This window comes from Rissa tridactyla, chromosome 2, assembly GCF_028500815.1.
Source record: "Rissa tridactyla isolate bRisTri1 chromosome 2, bRisTri1.patW.cur.20221130, whole genome shotgun sequence".
NCBI lineage: Eukaryota > Metazoa > Chordata > Aves > Charadriiformes > Laridae > Rissa > Rissa tridactyla.
The window spans coordinates 6,653,242-6,673,239 of NC_071467.1; the positions used below are offsets into that span (position 1 = coordinate 6,653,242).

The window sequence follows — 19,998 nt, forward strand, 5'->3', positions numbered from 1 at the left end:
TCTCTGCTGGATATGGAGGAGTTTAGTTTGAGGGAAGTCACTGGGTCTGTTCTAGCTCCATATTGTAAAACCATTGAAACCAGTGTTAAAAGTAAGTGACGCCAATCAAGCCTCAGAGAGTATTAATTTCAAGATTCCTATATTCTAGGGATATGATGAAGGAGATCCTCTTTCCCCACCTCTCTTCTTGTCACAGTTGGGTGCGTTTCTCTTCAGAGCGTATCTCCACCACCACCACCAGCCTCAGAACAGGCAGAAGTAGTTTTTGATGTCTTTCTTTAATTAACTTCCTAAACCCACTATACCAGATCCAGTACTGGCGCTTTTAATGGGAAATAACTGCTGACAAGCAACAAAAGCTTAACATTAAAAATTTGCTTTTTACCACTCCTAATATACGTTTTTGAGGGTAGGCAGTCAGGGATTTCTTTTGGTGTTTAGTGCAGCCCTACTTTCTATGGCAGAAAAAATCTTTAAATGCAGAGAGGAGCATTAAACAGCCAATGCAAAGTTGTGAATGTTCACTAGATGCAGCAGTTGAGGATGGGAATGGGGAATACCACCACAATAGCTAGAGGAACTGTGGGAGTGGTGTGAGCTCAGGGCTGATAATTAATTGTCCAAGAATCAACAGTGCAAAATAGTCCAGGAAAACAAGTGCCGCAGTGGGCTGCTTTCATAAAAATATACTATAAAAAATTGGCAAGGTATTTCCTTCTACTTGACACTTCTTGCTTGGAGCCAAGCTGGGCAGTATGAGGACCCAGTTTTAAAGCTACACCAGGACAAATCCTGCCTTCAGTTTTAGCCAATGATCCAGTTAGAGCACATGGATAATGCTCAGCACCCGACACCTGAAGGCAGAGTTCAAAGAAAGATGCTCGGATTTGAATTTCTGAGTAATGAGGGACTATTTGCGCAGTGAAACAGCCTGTCACCACAGGGGGACCACAGCATTAAGAGTATGGAAACCCATCTTTCAGAAGGTTTAAAGGCCATGACATCAGGTCCTGTTATGATGATGAGGCTTAAGTGAGACATCTGCTCCTGACCTAGCGCAAAGAAGAAAATTACTTTCTCGGAGCTGTCACTAGGGATATTAGGGCTGATTCAGTGTTGGTAGAAAGGGTCATGACTTCATTAGCGTATGCGTTGTACAAGGCTACCTTGTTCTGCCAAATTGGAGCAGCGCCGTGGCTGCAGGGGCCCAGCTGTGCTCACTTAGTCCTCCCTTGTCAGGTTTTGAGTGAGTTATGTACAAGGAAATCCCAATGTCAAGATGCCGGGGTAAGGGCACAGATGCTTATGGCCCCATTCAAGCAAACATAACCCTGCCAAGGGGGAAGCCTAATTGCATGAAGTGCTTTTATTTCTCCAGGCAGCCACAGAACTAGCCCATTTCCTAGAAATAAACATATTTTTTACCTCAGTGATTATCAAGGAGACTGAGTTAAAAAAAAAGTAAAATAGTTTACAAACTTTAAAATTTGTCTATGTAGTAAATTCGGTCTACACAGGCCTCATGGCAGAATCATGTTTTCTTTTTGATTTGCTAAACGATGTAGTTGGAAAAACAGAGTCTTGGCTGCCAGAGTATTATTAACGTTGGGTGTGGTGGTAGGGAGTCTTAATTGGGTTCACAGGGTCTCCAGGTGAGATCAGCCCTCAGCATGTCAGGTGCTGTACAGGTGCTGTACAACCACCTCAAACAGTAACAGTTTTTCCCCCCAGTTCTTTCTTCCTTCTTACCAGACAAGAGCTGTTTTTTGCCTCCCGTACTGCTGCTGTGAGTTCCGTGTGAGGCCATGCGCCTACATACCTGGCAGCATTTGACTGCCTAGACAGAGGAGGACACAGCATTTTCAATAGGCTGGGTGTCACACAGGGTGGGAGGCTCCAGTGGGTGACATATCCTCCCAATATTTTACAGAAAAAATATTTTTTCCACACCCATCAATATCAGTGATTCATCTTTAGTGCCAGAGATTGGTCTCAAAGCAAGTTTAGTTTATTATTTTTGCATGTGGTCTTTAGTAAAACACATGACATTAATTAGTATGTCAGTGAGAACTTATCATGGTGCTAGGAGTTAACTCTAAATACCCAGGTGGTGCTGCAGGCAATAATGAGCAGTTAGCTGGTTGTGACTCCTGTCTGAGTCATGTTTTAGCAACCAATGAGTTGCTTATCTTTGAGGAAAAAATAACTGGCCTACAGGTAAGAGCAAATGATTGACAGCAACAACTCTGTTCTGAAGTTGAAGTTGATATTTGTGTCTGAACACGGTATTCTTCCATGCTGGCACGAGGACAGACCAATTGAATGGCAAAGCTCCTGTTTTGAGTTTTGCTTCGTAACGTATGAAGTTTGTTTCTTCCAGTTAACTGCCACGTGGTGGTTACCTGTCTTCTGCCAATGATAATCTGAAATATTGCCGTTGTGCGGTCCTATAGGATCTGTGCAGAGTTGCTTTCAGCTGGCCATCTACGAAAAGCTTGTTGCCTTCCTCTTTATTCCTTAGGATAAACAGACAAATTCATCGAAGTGTCAACACAAATAAACACACTTTGATGTTTTCCTCGTTTTTTGAGGAAGATGCTTACATAGGAAAGCTCATCAGCAGTAATAATTATTGTATTTATTGTAGCCAAACCCAGAGCCATGTGCCAGTTTAACGTCACATTCCCTGATGAAAACCAGGTGGCATTTTACATGGCCCAAAAGACGGAAACAGGCAGTCATTCTAGTTCTGTCAACAGGCAGAAGCTGAACTGATGTATCTTAGCTTTTCCGGATGCATACGTATGTGAGATATCGCAGTGCTCTGAGGACTGCTATAAGTGAGATTGAGGACCTGCCATGTGTCCTTCTCGGACTCATTCCTCCCTATACTGCCCAACCAAATTTTTGATTATTGCTTCCCGCATCTGGGTTTTGAAACCCTTGGTGGACCTCTTTTCCTGACCAGGAAGCTAGCTGAGGTATGTAGTGACCCCTGGGAGGAGAGCAATGAGTCGTGTTAGCTAACAGAAGCCTGTGGCAGGAACAGCTGGAACAATTTCGAGAAAAGACAGAGGTTTTGCAGTAAGGCAGTGTACAAGTTGTAGGTATCTAACTGAGAAAGAAATCAGCTGATGGGAGACTTCCTAGGAGCGGGGGGAAGCCCCTCATCAGGCAGTACTATGTCCTCTCCTTTTAAGCACGTTGCCTCTGTCTTCTGCCTACACATCCAGCTTTGCTGCTGGGCTTGCAGGAGTGATGGAGAAACAGCACGGTAACTATGCAAACATTCAATTTCTCTTGTACTTTGCTGCTAGGATCCAAAGTCATGGACAGATTTCTACAGAAATTCGTAATTCGGAGTACTTCACCAGCATGCCCCCGCTTCCGGCAGAATGCCTTGACATAGACGGGGACTGGAACACACTCCCAGTTATCTTTGAAGATAGGTACATGGATATGCCTTGCAAAGGTGAGTGAAACACCAGAAGGTACAGCTTCGTGAGACAGCTTGAGCTGAGGGAGGTTCACTTCCCCAGCCCAGGGTAAGCGATTTCACAGCCCTTGGGCTGACTCTGGCTTGGATCAGAGTGTGATCCACTATGTAACGAGTTGAATGATTCTGTTTTCCCTAGTAACAAACTAGAGTATTTCCTGTAGCTTCACATTTTTCATCTTCAAAGTAAGCTGTTTAGTTACAAGACCTGTAGGCAAAATCTAGAAAGAAAACAAAATCTTTTGGATTTTTGTTACAGTACAAATTTAAAGGAAAAACAGCACCGTGAATCTCATCCCTAGTGTGACATCTAGTGGCAAGAAAACTCAGAATGAACCCCCACAATTTCAGCATAAAGTCCAACACTGTCCCTGAAAGGCAGCATTGCTTTCAAAAAAAAAACCAATAAAAAATTTCCCCTTGAGTAATCAAATCAAACTTTTAATCAAGAAGTTATTTAGCTCTGTAGATTTTTACTAAAACCTCATAGCCCTTGGCTCACTTTTCTTTTTACTCAACTATTAAGAAGCAAGGAAGCAATGTGTATTAATATTATAGGTGCTAATAGTCTAGTGAATACGACCTGTGGTCCAAAATTTACTCTCTTCCAGAGTTATCCAACTGCATAGATTTTGAAAATGCTCATTACAGGTATTTAAACTATTAAACTAAGTATTAAACTGACGCACAAGCAAGAGATGTACTATGAACAATGTCGAATGGCAGCAGGAATACAAAGAAGTGTGAGCTCTGTTTCACTTACCCATGCTGTAGAAACTAGCAGTTTAGATACAACGATACTGAGGAAAGTGTATTTTATTCATATTGTCTTCTTTGGCTGAACAATACCTGTTCATTGAGTATAATTCTAGTTAAATGCACTCTGGCACTTATATAATATGCCTCTAATGTATGTATTATTTCTATAATATAATATAAATATTTTCTTAGGCCTTACAATCACTTTTCAAAGTTCTACATCACCTTTGCACCTTTGGGTATTCTGTTGTGGTCTTGCAGGTATCAATTCTTTTTTTTTTTTTTTTTTTTTTTTCTCTCTTTCAGACCAGAATTTGGAAGTTTTCCCAGATTTTGAGGTTCCTGCAAATACCCAAATGGACATAATAGGTGACAATGAAGATTTTACATCAAATGATGCCACTGCAGTAATAAAAGGAGACTTTGGGAAACGTACTCTGATAATACACACAGACAGGATAAATGGGAATCCCTCCTGCATATACAGTGGTACTGAAGGTGCTGCTTATACATCTAAGGGTTTAAACCAGCACTCCACATCTCAGGTATGTACAGTGAACAAAGAAGGCCAAAGGAAAACTGAAAGTATTTTTGTTTCAAGTAAGGAAACTACTTCTGACTCAGAGCCAGGCAATACAGAATGCACATCAGAAGACTTTAAAACATCCCAGGAAGTTTCATTAAAAGACAATAGACTTGTGGCAGATGTAATCTGCAAAGATACGAAACCTAGCAATAAGGATTCCCACAGAAGTGAGCCTATGTTAATCGTCAGTGCTCAGTATGAGTGTGGAGCATGTGGAACTGAGGGCTTGGAAGACAGGACCGCAATACGTAAACCAGATGAATCTAGTCATCCTGAGAATAATCTCACTTCATCTGAGCTTGCGTTGAATGAATTAACCAGTCTTGAAAAAACAGAAGATCCAGACACCAAGGCTCTGCTCCCTGTTTTGAAAACTTTGCCCACACACAGCATTGGAGTGAAATTGTTCACAAAGGAGCAACGAGGCGAGGAGTGTGAAGAATTTACCCTGATGTCAGGGGTTATAAAGAGATCCTCCTCTATAATATCTGATTCAGGCATTGAAAGTGAACCAAGTTCGGTGGCGTGGTCTGATGCTCGTAGCCGGGCACTGGAGCTGCCCAGCGATCGAGAGATTCTGCATCACTTGGTACGAAGGCACGCCATCCACCGAAATTCCCTGGAGGGTGGCCACACAGAAAGCAATACGAGCTTGCCCAGTGGGATCCAAGCGTCGCTCACATCCATAAGCTCTTTGCCCTTTGAGGAAGATGAGAGGGAAGTGGAGCTTACCAAGCTGACCAAATCTGTCTCCGCTCCTCAGATCAGTAGCCCAGAAGAGCCTGCAGAGGAGGTGGATATATCCAAACACAGTGAAGCATCCTCAGGAGATTCAGGAGAAAACTTAAAAAGTTGCATGGAAAGAGAGGGTGAGGATGGGCAATTAGTTGTGGACTCTCTTGGGTGTCAAATCACCACTGAAAGTGAGCAATTAGAACGAGGAGGACATCCCAAACCCTATGTCAAACACAGTAGCAGTAACATTGAGTTACAAGGGGAGGAGGAGAAGGAAGATTTTCCAGAGACTTACTGTAGTTTGGAAAGTGCAAGACCACCAGTTTGTCCAAAGCAGCTCAGAGATAATGTCTCTGAATGCCAGTCACTGGAGAGCAATGGTGAGTGCAGCTTAAAAACACCAAGGGCTTGTAATTACTTGGACAAAAATATAGATAAATTTGATACATGTATTGAGGATCCAAAGGATAAACTTAAGCCGGACAATTTAAAAACCCAACAAGGCTTTTATTCCGATAGCAGAATTTCAGGAGAGGAGAGTTTCTCACAAAGCATAAAGCTGGTACCAGATTTTTGCTATCCTGTTCCAACTCCTTCAGAGACCTCAACCGAATTTGGCTCAATGCAAGGAGAATGTGGTAGCTCTCTTGCTGATGAGAGCCCGGCAGTGTATGCAGAAATGCAGGGCTTACAAGAAATCGAGCTCAATGACTCACCTGCCTCAGCAGACCCTGCTTCAGGATCCTACCAGCCTGAAGATCCTCAAGAACCCAACGGTCAAGAGCATAAACTTGTAGCCAATGGCACCGTGTTTCATTCGGCGACAGCGGAGGGAGTAGCCCTGGAAAGCAGAAAGGCTGTTGATGTGGTTAACCTGTCTGTCTCTTGCACAGCCACATGTCTTCCCTTTTCTTCTGTGCTCAAAGAGACCCCTGCTATGGTCGGCTTCTCTGCAAAGCAGGCTGCATTCCCCATCACACGCCAGCCTCTGGGCTCTTTCGGAGTTGTCTCTTCTAATTCGAATGAGGTGGATGAAGAGACCAATGAAAGGATGCTGAAGTAAGAATGTCTAATTGCTTTCTTCATTATCGTTACTGTAATGCCAAGAGACCCTGTCAAAGTTCAGGGCATTAACAGAGTAAGCATAGGGCAAGCTTGCATTCAGAGTCATCTAAAATAAATAATCCAAACAGACAGATAGTTTATATAGAATAAATAATCTAAATAGACACAAAGGATGAAAATGCAGAGAGACTGAGGTCATCAACGACATTAGGTCCTTAATCCTCATGAAAATCAGTAAGATTTAGATGCCTAAATAATCTTTAAGATCTGGCCCTCCTTCATGAAGTCAAGGTTGCCCAAACTTGGGTATTGATCCCCAGCATTCAGTTCACTACTGCAGTGCCATAGCTTGTTTTTCTCTTCTGCTTCAATAATTGCACTCATTAGCTAAATTAGGAAACAGGAGTACAGATTAGAATCATAGAATCATAGAATGTGTTGGGTTAGAAGGGACGTTTAAAGGCCATCCAGTCCAACCCCACTGCAATAAGCAGGGACATCTTCAACTAGATCAGGTTGCTCAGAGCCTCATCAAGCCTGGCCTTGAATGTCTCCAGGGATGGGGCCTCCACCACCTCTCTGGGCAACCTGTTCCAGTGTCTCACCACCCTCATTGTAAAGAACGTCTTCCTAATGTCTAATCTAAATGTACCCTGCTCTTTTTAAAGTTTAAAAAGATTGGCTGGTAGGGTTTCAGCTTCAGTTTCTCAAACTGGATAACGGGAGAACTGGCATCCTGGGTAGCTGGAGAGGCTTTTATTTCTTTTCTTGTTTCACTGTCAATGGCAAAAGTGCCACATCATGGCCTTGATGTCACAGTGGCTCATTTCAGAGATTGACACACTAGCAGATGTATACTTCTGTTATACTTTGATGTCTCTGCTGTGCTGAGGGAAAACAGTAGCGTGGGAATTTCTCAACCCATTCAGCTGTCCAAAATGTTGGATTTCTGCATGTGCATTCATTTGTGACCCAAGGCTTTACTTTTATTTCCTAAAAGCATCTTGAAGTTTCTTTTATAGACCCTGATGAAAGTGCTGCTTAATCTAAGCACAAAATTTGTTCCTTCTTTGTGAAGCAAAATATTTAAGCATGCATTCATGCACATGAATCCAGGGCCCCCAGGTCCATGGACCAAATACTGAATTTTTTGTTCTTGTGTCCATTTAAAGTCAGTAGGGCTGATGGAAGTAGTTGCTTACCATTATATTGTGGCTTTAAGCTATCCCCAAGCTTTAAAGGTTTATATCTCCTAACCTGGTCCATCCCAGTTTTCTACCTAATTCTACACTTCTATTGTGATTATTCATTCCTAAAAGACACTGAAGAGTTTGGCGTGTTCAGCCAGCAGAATGCTTCAGGGTGAGTTTGTGTGTGTCAAATTTTAGGCCCTGGTTAATTCTTTCAGCACTGAGCTACTCTTCCTCTTAGCTACTTAATGTTTTCAAAAGAACCCGAAACCAAACAAAACCAAAAGTATCTACCATATGAGATGCATCCTTTAACTCCACAGTCTGAGGAATGGGGGTAACACCTTCTACATGCCTATAAATGCATCTGACACTAGCAAAATTATACATTTTGCATTTCAGTGTCTTTAAGGCTGATGACACTGTTAAGATGCAAAATTGCTAATTCTGTATCTTAGTCTTGCTGTTATGATTTTTTTGGAAATTCTTTTATTAAAGATTATTTTTTGTAAATGCTTCATTCCTTTGGCAGCTGTGAGGTGCTAATAGGCTTTAGCTATTACCTGTATATAGCCAAATCACTCAGAAACAGGTTTTCTTCCCTGCATCCTGATTTGTCTCAATCAGAATAGATAAGGAATAGCATCCAGGTCTCTGTTTGCAAGTTGCACACATAACTTCCTGCAAAGACCAACGTCCTCATTTCTAGTTTTAAGGTTTGTTGTTGAACACCCAGTTCTATTGTGATTAATGAATGTATTCTCCAGTTTTTATCAGGCCAAAGAAAAATTTAAAAAAGAAATGAAGATTGAAGGATTTCTGTACAGTGACTTATCTGTACTAGCTTCTGATATCCCATATTTTCCACCAGAGGAAGAGGAAGAAAATTTGGAAGATGGAATTCACCTGGTTGTCTGTGTCCATGGATTGGATGGTAAGGCCAGGAGGGATTGTTTACACTGCGTCATTTTGATGTAAACAAAAAAAAGGGCAGATATTCAGCAAGTATGAAAGAATGGAGAGTCTGACGACAGTATTTATCTTAGCTAAATATTTAGGCCTTAGTATGTTATTCAGTCCATTGTAATAAAGGATCTAGGAAAATATGAAATATTTGCTCTAATGGGTGCTGCAAGTTTTTTTTGTTGTTGTTTAAACAGAATTCTATACCAAGGCACATCAGTCCTTCTCTGTATAGGAGGAGTGTATTACAGTAGCTCTTCTTGTCTTTCTGCCGTTACTTGGGTGTTTTGCAGTATGTTATCAGGATGAAAACATTATTTCAACCAACCCCCTCCCTCCCTTCCCCCCACTCCACCCCACTCACCCCCCTGTTATAAGGTAGATAGTGGCTGGCTTTAGAAAGTCAGAGAATAAAAATAATTATTCACTGAAGAGTGAACTCCAGCATAGCTTGGAATTTTTTACATTGTGCTTTCTAAGCAGAAAACAGTTATGTTAAACTTGAAACTTCTCTTGACAAATTATTGTTATCAATGGGGAAGGTGTAGATGCTAACCTTGAAACTACAGAGAAGGAGGGGCAGAGACTTTGAAATCTCAGGCACTCTCAGAAAGGTGGAAAACAAACACTTGCTGGCTTGAGCAAGGACCATTTGCCATTCAATATTTTAGTGGCAGTAATGTCCTTCTCACGAGGTGGAGGTACCTCCTTTTCATAGAATAATAGAATGGTTCGGGTTGGAAGGGACCTTAAAGATCATCCAAGCCCCCTGACCTGTGCAGGGACACCTGCCTCTAGACCAGGTTGCTCAAAGCCCCATACAGCCTGGCCTTGAACACTTCCAGGGATGGGGCAGCCACAACTTCCCTCGGCAACCTATTCCAGTGTCTCACCACCCTCACAGTAAAGAATTTCTTCCTGATATCCAATCTAAATCTCCCCTCTTTCAGTTTAAAGCCATTACCCCTCATCGTATCACTACACTCCCTGATCAAGAGTCCCTGCCCATCTTTCCTGTCGACCCCCTTTAGGTACTGGAAGGCTGCTATGAGGTGTCCCCAGAGTCTTCCCTTTTCCTGGCTGAGCAACCCCAACTCTCTCAGCCAAATGTTTTTCAAGATAAAGTTGCAGAAGACTCTGGAATTTTCTAGTATGGAATGGGGCAGCTTCCAAAATATTAGGAGCCTGGCAGTATTTCAGCACCATCTCTAATTGTGAATGTGCAAAGGCAGGCTACTCTACACCTGAAGGTGCAGTCCTATACCCCAGCACATGTGCCGAGGTCCCTGGCAGGGCTGCAGTGTCCCCTGGGAGCCTCACCAGCTGTGAAGGCATAAGGACAGACCTCAGCTTTTTGTCTTTTTGTCTTACCTCTGCTGTCCGGCAAATAGGAGACAGAGTTATTCTGGGCCTGATCTTTGCCCTTTCTTCCCCACCATTTATGCAGTGCCCAGCAGCAGGGGATCCAGCCCCACATGGTGAAGGCTGTGGTTATTCTTGCTCTCCTGCTGTTTCAGTGCATGACCCCTTGGTGTGGTGAGCTGTCTTAGCAGCACTTAGCAAGAGCTCCCTGGTGTCAAGGTTTATAGGAAGATGAATGTATTAAATTGACTCTATATTAGTTATTTTTCTGTTGAATTACATCTTATAAAGTACCGTTTATTTCTAGGTAACAGTGCAGATCTGCGGCTGGTAAAGACTTTTATAGAACTGGGACTCCCTGGTGGAAAACTGGACTTCCTAATGTCTGAAAGAAATCAGGTAGTACAGAGCTAATTTCTGTCTTCCTTTAGATCTGCTACAAGCTGTTGACATTGCTGAAACAGGGCCTTCAGGAAAGCCACTTCACCAACTGAATGCAGCAAAAGTACCAGGGAATTCAGGGAATTTTATGTAGAATTTAGTGCAAAGGCCTGCTCCTGGCTAATTTGATAGGGTGGTCAATCCCACCACAAAATATTCCTAGTATTAAAGTCAAAGGCAATGGCATTGACACTTATAGGACTAGACCTTAGAAGAAGAAAGTTGATTTTTCCTGTCAGCTTGCAAAGTTAACGGCCTGGTGCCTCTGCCTGTCAGATGCCAGGCAACGCAGCACTGATAGAAAGCAGAAGGTTTAGTGATGCTAAATTGTCTGGAGAATGTGGACTATCCAGCGGGTGTTGTCAGCTTCCTTTGCTGCATCAGCCATTGTTTCTCCCGGTGCAATGTTTGCGAGATTTATTTCCTTGAACGATAAAGAAACGTCTTCCAGAAAAATTCATTGCTAGGCTAGGCAGAGAAACATAAATGAATTCTGCGCTTTGCTCTGCACTGAACCCATATTTATGAGACAGAGGCCTAACTTTATGCACAAGGTAAGGATTTCCAGTGCCCAGTCAGAAACATTGTTCTGATTTACGAGCAGCTGAGAAACTTGAGTCAAAACTTTTCAACCTTCGTTGTTCAACACCTTTTATATGTTGAAGTGGCCAGTTGGTGTTAGTCTGTGAACTTGCCACCTTCCAGTGCACATCTGTCAGCAGGAGACATGCCTGGTGAACGTGAGTAAAATGAAAATAATGAGACCACTTCGGACTTGCTTCAAAGCCTCTTGTCATGTTTTTAGAGGATGAAACATCTTACAACATCTCTAATTAACATTATCCAGACTCCATAATAGGAACGTTTAGTGCTCTTATAGTTTGGGAAGGCGAAGAAGTTCCCATGGCACTGGAAATAGGACCCATGTGGTTTGATGACTATTTGGATGCTGTAGAGCATCCTGTCACTCTTTTTCCGTGCTCTGAGAACCACACTGAAAATGACGCAAGAAATCAGTCATTTACCTGGAGTTTGCCTTAGAGAGGAAAATGCAAATCACTTTTTTTAGGCATTCATTTGTGATACATTTGGCAAACTCAATCAGGCTGAGATGATACTAAAGGATGGAGATATAACCAGGTGAAATACGATGCTTGATGTGTATTGTTTATGATTAATGTTCAGGCTGGTATTCTCCCACTTTAAAACAACCTGAAAGATTTGGGATAATGAGCCTAGGAGGAAATCATTAATTATCAACAAAGGCAAAACAAACAGGCAGGATGTTAGTGGACTGTTTGTAGTTTATGAGAACATTTATTTGAAGGCCGTATTGGAAAGTGAATATACTCATGTTTTCCTTTGCGAGAGCTGCAATTAGCAAGATGAATTGTGTCACAAAAGCATTAATTACTGATATGTTTGCTCTGAATAGCTGTTCCAACATTTGATGATTGTTTTTGTGGCATCGCATTAGTTATGAATTTGATTTAGAGTCCTGTTGGATTGCCAAACGACACAGTTCTGAATAAGATTTGCCTACAATCGCGTAGACTGGACAATATATTATTTGTTTCATTGTATCACAACTGGCAGTACTCTTGCAAGCAACAAATTGTTTGTCTTTCTCTAACACTCATTCTCTTACTGGTAACTGTTGAATAACAAACACACAGCATTTCTTTAAGATAACCAAATAATTTTGTGATTACTTCTATAGCATCAGCATAAGCCACGTGTCAGTGTATAATGCTGTAAACTATTCTATTGTAGTAATCTTTTAAATACTAAATGCCAAAAGCTTTTTTTTTTCCCATGTGCAGGGTATGGTGTCTGGAGTGGATGAGCGTTACCAGTTCTCACAAGTGTCAAGTCAGGCTGCTTTAACGTTGTACTTACGACTCTGGAATCACTCAGCCTAATATTGTTAATCTTGCTATTAAAAAACTGTAGGTCTGGGTTTATCCTATCATGACACGTGCTGAAGTTAGAGGCACAGTTGGTAGAGAAAGAGGAGTAACCACAGGCAGTAACTTAATCCCCTTAAAATAAGAATTGCCTTCTAGCGGGCCCTCTTCCCACGCCCTACAAAGTGTAGGTTTACGGTAGTCCTAATTTGAATTCTCAGGTTGTATTCTTGAAGCTAAAAGGCACAATATAGCATCAAAGAATTTTGCCTTACTTTACCTACTAGCTCACTGAAGAGAGTGAATTTCCACATGGGCTGTAATGAGAGCTGTGGGACCCATACTGACCTGTGGTATGTTGTTACTGTTGATGCTATGTGAGAAAGAAAATACTTGTCTTGAGTAAGTTTTCAATATGAGTTGGAAGCTATTTGTTAATAAACTGAAAATGAAACTTCATGACTCTCTTTTCAAAGGAGAACTTCAATTTTTAGAGGACCTGGAGACTGAGAAAAATCGCTCCCCCCCCGGCCTCTTCCTGCTTAAGCACGTATAAAGAAAATTTGGACTGGTTATTAACGTTTCTGCTTGCATTTTACTTAGATAATAACATCAGTCTGCAGTAAGTGCAATATATTTTAATTCACTGATTCATTCCATTTTTCACCAGACTGATACTTTTGCTGATTTTGATACAATGACAGACCGATTATTGGATGAAATTATTCAGCATATCCAATTGTACAACCTCTCCATATCCCGAATAAGGTAAGCGTTCTGGTAGTTAATAGTCTGTAACTGTTTGAGTTACATGAGCAACATTTAGTGAAATTAGCTTTTCCAAAAGTGCCCTGTGTCAAAAGCCATTGAATCAGTGAGATGAATTTTTACATTGTTATCGATAGAAGAGTATCTACTAGGCTGAAAAAAATGTGAAATGGTAACTAGAGCCTGATAGAATCCCCTCAAGACCAATTTATGCCACTCTTATGTTTAATTTAAATAAAATACAGATTTTTTTGGGGTTAATGTAATTCTTTCTTTCCCAACAGTTTTATTGGACATTCCCTTGGTAACGTCATTATTCGATCTGTACTAACTCGCCCCAGGTTTCGCTATTACCTCAACAAGTTACACACCTTCCTATCCCTATCTGGGCCTCACCTGGGAACCCTTTACAACAACAGTACTTTGGTTAGTACAGGTAAGAGTTAATGGGAAAGCTATAAGTAGCTGCAGTCCATGGCAGAGTGCATGAGACAGCAACACGTGGAGGTAGCAGTAAATCGTAACAACGTGACTTGTACACTCAAGTTGTGTGAAATATTTGCTGAACGCTGGAAACCCACAAAGAAAAAAATTGCAATAAGAGGGGCTTTCAGTGTCGACTACAAGGTCGAGCACAGTGCTATGTGGAAAACCCAAGGGTGTGCAGCAGTGAGAGGGGACCTTGCTTCCACTGTATAATGCCAATAAAGAGAGGCACCTGCAAGGCTGAAGAAGACACTTATAGTGCTATAAGAATGGAATGTCTCACAGTTCAGCCTTCTTGAGTGTTTATGCTACCATGACATGGATAATCAAGTGAGACCCTTAGAATTTTCTCCCTGTTGATTAACAATACAAGAGGAATCAAAGACTTGTATTGAGTTACAGCACTACCCTTACTGTAGGCACATGTCTTTAATCCCCTCGGTTGATAATTAGCAAACAGGATAAAAATATGCATCAATTCTCATTCCAGGTCTATGGCTCATGCAGAAGTTGAAAAAGTCAGGGTCACTTTTGCAACTGACCTTCAGGGACAACGCAGACCTGCGCAAGTGTTTCCTCTATCAGCTCAGCCAAAAAACGGGTGAGTAGGGCTTGATGTGGCTGTGTAAATATCAAGGGCTGTTCCAAAGGATTGTGATGGATTGCCATGTTGTCCAGGGAGCAAAGGAAACCTGCATTTTTTTAATGATCTTTCTTTAAATGTTCTTGCTTTCGAGAGGGGCTGTTCTGTCTAAAATCCAATATCTATTTTATCTGTGCATTTTTTCCACGCCAGTTATCAGTGAATATATTTGCTAAACTGTTAGCACCAAATACAACCTCCATGCTGTAGTAAACATGCACCTAAGTTTATATTCTGCAAGCAAGAAATATCATTCTTGTCAGGCCACTATTGCTTAATTTATGCTACTAGATGAAAACCATTTTTCCTTTTTTATTATTTTTTTTCAAGTTTAACATCTCTTGTCTCTAGGAAATATGACTCTGTGAGATGAAGAACAAATTTTATTCATGTCTATTTTGACAACTTTGTACTACAAAGAGAGATGTATGGCCTCACACTGGAAAAATGATATCTAAATTGAGATCTTTTTATCCTTCTTGGTCTGTCATGGATAAATGAAATGTCAGGATTTTCTTGAGAAAAGAAAGCAAGCATGATCCTTCCGTTCAAGCAAATGTTTTCCTTTATGAGTTATTTTTAATATTGTGTGTGAGCAAACTGGTGCTAAGTGTGTAGTCACTAGGTCACTGCTTGACATTTAATTCTTGTTTTGTACTTTGGTACATTGCTAATAGGAAACAGAGACTTTAACATAGTTAACATCTTAACATGATAAATATAACTTCTAAATTCTTAGTGTGACAGACATAGAGCTGTTTCATAATTTTATGCACACACTGCATGACATAATCAATGACAGGAAGCTGCTGTATCAGGACATTTAATGAATTTCTGTATTATTTCCCTGTCTCTCATTTCTACGGAGTGCAGTTGATGTCTGCTTTCCATCTGTCATGTTCAAAAAAAAATTGTGTCTACACAGGAAGCTCACATCATAACTTCCCAAACAGAGAATTCCTAAGCATGTGGTGTGAGTCAAAGCGAATCATTGTTTGTTAGCTTGGTAGGCTGGAGATCTGAGGAGCTATAAATGAAGGTGTTGTCCTTGCAAAAGTAGAAAGCAGAAACTTAAATGTGAAGAGGGTTGTCTGTAAAGTCAGAATCTGTAGTAGGTAGGTCCTACCTACTTCACGTGAACATATGAGCTGGGGATACTGAGTCAAAATAGAGGTGCCCCTACTCTAGCACCCTGCTCCCAAAGTCATTGAGAGAACCTACAGGGAGAAATATCAGCAGCAGTGTCGTGTCTGCTTTCCCAGATAACTCTTTAAGCCTCCAGCGATTTCTGACTTTATTCTTAAAGCAGAAGTCCCTGATACTTTTCAATCTCTTTAAATGTCTCTGGTGTTTGTCTTTAAAGAAAAAATAAACATGATTCCCTATTGAAACTCTTCATATGAGATTTTAGATATGGTAACACTCACTGCTGCTTCTCCTACCGTTTACGTCAGGCTGAAGTCACAAATTCAGTTGGTTTGATTGCACAAGAAGAAAATGATAGACAGCTTCAGACAGGCTTAGTAAAGGCAGCCAGCAGGACTTTTTGTGGTGGTGATGGTCAACTTTTCTATGAAAATCTGGAAATCAAAGGACTTGGTTCTGGGCCCCTTTCCTATAAGGGGCAGAGAAAGATGAAGGTCAAACCAACAGCTCTTCTGTGTTCAGGATACTCTCTGGACTAGTAGACTAAATAATCTGTGCCCATTTTCCTACTTTTCTGCTGAATGTGGGTGGTGGAGGGCTCAAGAGACCACAGACAGGGCAAACAGCAGGAGCATGTTTCTACAGTCCATCAGTGGCCCTATTGTCTCCAGGGAAGAGGGAGGATTCCTGGTTTCCAGTCCATGTACCAGCAGTGTGCATTTATCAAGGAAATGCTGAATGCAGGGACTGGATCCCAAGGCTCCCTCAACACTGATGTATATAGTATGACATCATAGCAGTGAAGTTGGTTCCTCTTCTCCTCCCTCTCTATTTTGTTTGAAAATTGTAGTAATTTGTTGTGTTATTTTTGAATATGTGAACACAGTGAATCATTGTGAAATATGTGAAACACAGTTCATTCCTGTGAACACTCATTTATCCAAAACCACGCATTGACCATAGCGGGGCTGTACATGTGTTTCCAATGTTAAAAGGTACAAATACCTGCAAGACTAAGGTTTTAATCACACATTTTTTTTTTGAATACTGCAAGTTCTTACATTTTTGGTTGACATACATTTAACCTGTGTGAGTGTTGATAAGTAACAAATAGTCCTCAGAAGCAGCAGAAATGGGCTTAAGCTATTATGAATCTTTCCAAGCTTGTGTTGCATGTTTTTATTCTTATCATCTATTTTGCAATGTAGATTTTCAAATGTGTTTGAACAGGAAGTAGTCATGCTGACACTGTATGTATTTTCTTTGCTGTGCATCATTGTGATAAATGTATTTAATGCATTTGCCACAGGTCTTCAGTACTTTAAAAATGTTGTGTTAGTGGCCTCACCCCAAGACAGATACGTACCCTTTCATTCAGCAAGAATAGAAATGTGCAAAAATGCACTTAAGGACAGACACACAGGTATGTTTAAGATCCTTTCTATATTTACAAAGTTGTTGAGGAACTGCGTTTTTGTGTAACTGAGATCATTTCATTACAAGGGTTTTTCATCAGCATGATGAAAACTCAAATGTTTATTTGATAAGGAAGAAAGTGTTCTCTTCCCACAGGAAATGACTGAAATCAGTAAAAGAAGCTTTTTAAGAAGCTCTTTGTCTGATGAAAACTGTTTTCAGTCAGGTCATAATCAAAGATTTCTTATTGCGTCTTCCCCTTACCTCTAGTTTCTTTTTTTAAAAGTGATGATAATAGAACTAGCTCTTGACAATGTTTTTCTGTAGTCTACTGATTTACTAGGATTGTCTCACCTTTGTTTTCACATAATGAAATCTCTCTCAGCACATCCAAAGTCGGGGCGTTTTGATTTGTTTTCAATAGCACTTGGATGATTGCCAGGTAATTTCAGGGACGGATCTAAAATCATATTGGTTTGTAATAAAATCTGTAAAGCACACCATGGCATCGGAGGCCCAGCCCTCCTGTGAGCTCAGGCTGTGCATTGTCCCAAGTATGGCCTTTGTTATTAGCGGTCTCCCTCCTTTATGAAATGTTCCATGGCCTCAGTTTGATACCGCTTCCAGAAATAATGTTCAGTGTAATTTCATACCTGTTTCGCACATGTGCTTACCTAGAAATGGAGGTACTCTTTTGAAATAGAAAAAGACACCCAGGTCCAATAATCAACATGGTTACCTTCACACATCTTACTTAAGTTGCAGCTCTTTCTACCCTACCTCAGATATGAATTAAAAGGTAATTTTCTAACGCTTTCTTCCAGTGGTTTTTCCTCAGGGAGATGTTTGACCTAGCAGGAGATGGATCTACATTCACTGTAGATCATTTATGAGTACAAGTTTCCTGAGCCATTGTTTTTGCTCTATCAACTCCTCAACTATCTGCATGACGCCCTTTCTGCATTAGATTCCCCAGAGAAACCCGAATGGGCCTCTGTGCTTTGCCAGCCTCTTTTGCATTCAGATTCACGGGCAGCATGAGTCCAACCCTTTTTCCCTGACGGAAACAAGCACATTTCCTTCCACCACAGAGGAAATGAGACTGAATGCTGAGGAGTGTCACACTCTTCATACTTGCAGCTTCAGCGGACCTCTTCAGATAACCAGTGTCTCCATTAGATTATCAGCGTCCTAGCACTTGGCAGATCTTTGAAATTTCCCCTCCTTTTTCCTTCTCATTGTGACTGTAATTAAACGATATTGTAAGGAAAGAGGGGATCTGTCAGCTTTGGCATGTAGGTGTGACATCTAAACTCTTTTTTGCAGGTCCTGTTTATGCAGAAATGATTAACAACCTGCTCCAGCCTTTGATTGGGGCGAAGGACTGCACTTTGATCAGACACAACGTGTTCCATGCTCTGCCAAACACCGCCAACACGTTGATAGGCCGAGCTGCCCACATTGCCGTGCTGGACTCTGAACTTTTCCTGGAGAAGTTTTTCCTCGTGGCAGGACTCAACTACTTCAAATAGTGCCTGAACTATGGGATAGCAGAGGCAAACATTTTCATCAAGTGGAGGAGAATCCCTTTGCCAAAAGAGCGCAGTGTTAGAAATGAGATCAGGTGGGACTTTCAAACTCTCCATTCCCATTTCTGTTTCAGAGAGTAAAGTGCTATGGCTTTAAGGCATCCAAGCTTCCAAATATTGGTGCTTTTGGAAGAAATAAATATTCCTCTTCAGTTTCTATGTTCTTTGTCCACATAAAGACATGAGACACTTCTGAAGTACAGAATCAGAATAAGGCGGCTAATTCTCTAAACGTGATTGGATCAATATGATTCCCATTTCTCCTGAATATTAACGCGGGAACTTGTCTTTCCTTGATTTAATGCTTATTTATGTATTAACAAAGCTATAAATTTGTAGCACTTTTGGGGTAGTTAACACAAGAGGAAACAAACATATATGAACTCAGGATAAAACCTCCTTTGTGATGAACTGAGAAGTCTGAAAAACATTTATGAAAGTTTCAGTGTTTCCATTTGTCGGAAGAAAATATCCGTATGGTTCCAGTACTGGTAATAATTTGTAACATACATACTTTCAGATAATGGGAAGGAGTAAAGTGTTTAACACAGACTAAAGAAAACTTGATATTTATTTTTTAAAAAACCCCGAACTTTAAGTTGGGAAGAATTTGGTTCAAGTTAGAAGCTGCCAAACCAAGAGGAGTCTATTGGATTACTTGTAAAATATCAGTGGCATCTGTTAACATTTCTTCTGTTTACATTTATAGAGGATCATTATTACGCTTGTTATAACCTTAGAGGTACAATTTTTACTTTTACATGTATATCTAAGTACATTTACCCCAACAATTTTTTTATTTTTTTTAAATTTATTTCTCTGATATGAAATTCAAAATCTAACCAGTAATACCCCTAAAAAACCCCCCAATTAATCAGATGAAAATAGGCTGGAGAGATAGAGCGCTAAGGATTGTGGAAAGCTTAAAAACTATAATGATGTCTTCTTAGGCTCCTCTGCAATGCTCTATTAATGCTTTACAAATGCCCATTTGCAGTGCTATATACAGTCCTAATTATTATATGGTTACAGTTGTTTGAAACGTTTAAAACTTTATTCATACCAAGATACCCAAGTTATTTTTATGGGTTCAGAACAGGTCCCATTTTTCACTTTTTTAGTGTTTTTTTCCCCAAATTTTTAATTAAAATTTTTATCAAAAAGATATCAGATTTAAAGTGACAAATTTCAATAACTTTCTATACATTTTCATACCATTTTTATAAATTTTTCAATGTCACAGCAGGTTTTTCAAAAGAGAGAAAGTGAATAATTCTTCACAGTTATTTTTTTTTGGAAGGCGGGCAATTTTTTAATGCAAACATAATTTGTTTAAAAACATTAGTGACCAGCCCTCTATGTTTTGGGACAAAAGCTATAAAAAAATCACAAGGGTGGTTTCAGGTGTCAAGACTCTCATCAGTAAATCAATACCAAGATAGTGGA

At 40.5% G+C, this 19,998-nt stretch overlaps 1 protein-coding gene across 1 annotated transcript in view; it reads left to right on the forward strand.

The window, feature by feature from the left end:
• The window catches only part of FAM135B (family with sequence similarity 135 member B), a 151,503-nt gene extending 133,008 nt beyond the window's left edge, over positions 1 to 18,495 (forward strand). Inside the window, exons 11-19 of the mRNA XM_054191529.1 lie at positions 3,318 to 3,472; positions 4,562 to 6,635; positions 8,599 to 8,765; positions 10,464 to 10,555; positions 13,175 to 13,272; positions 13,557 to 13,708; positions 14,249 to 14,359; positions 16,857 to 16,970; positions 18,290 to 18,495. Of these exons, the coding sequence (XP_054047504.1) occupies positions 3,318 to 3,472; positions 4,562 to 6,635; positions 8,599 to 8,765; positions 10,464 to 10,555; positions 13,175 to 13,272; positions 13,557 to 13,708; positions 14,249 to 14,359; positions 16,857 to 16,970; positions 18,290 to 18,495 (3,169 nt within the window). The remainder of the gene's footprint in view (positions 1 to 3,317; positions 3,473 to 4,561; positions 6,636 to 8,598; positions 8,766 to 10,463; positions 10,556 to 13,174; positions 13,273 to 13,556; positions 13,709 to 14,248; positions 14,360 to 16,856; positions 16,971 to 18,289) is intronic.
• The last annotated feature ends 1,503 nt before the right edge of the window (positions 18,496 to 19,998 follow it).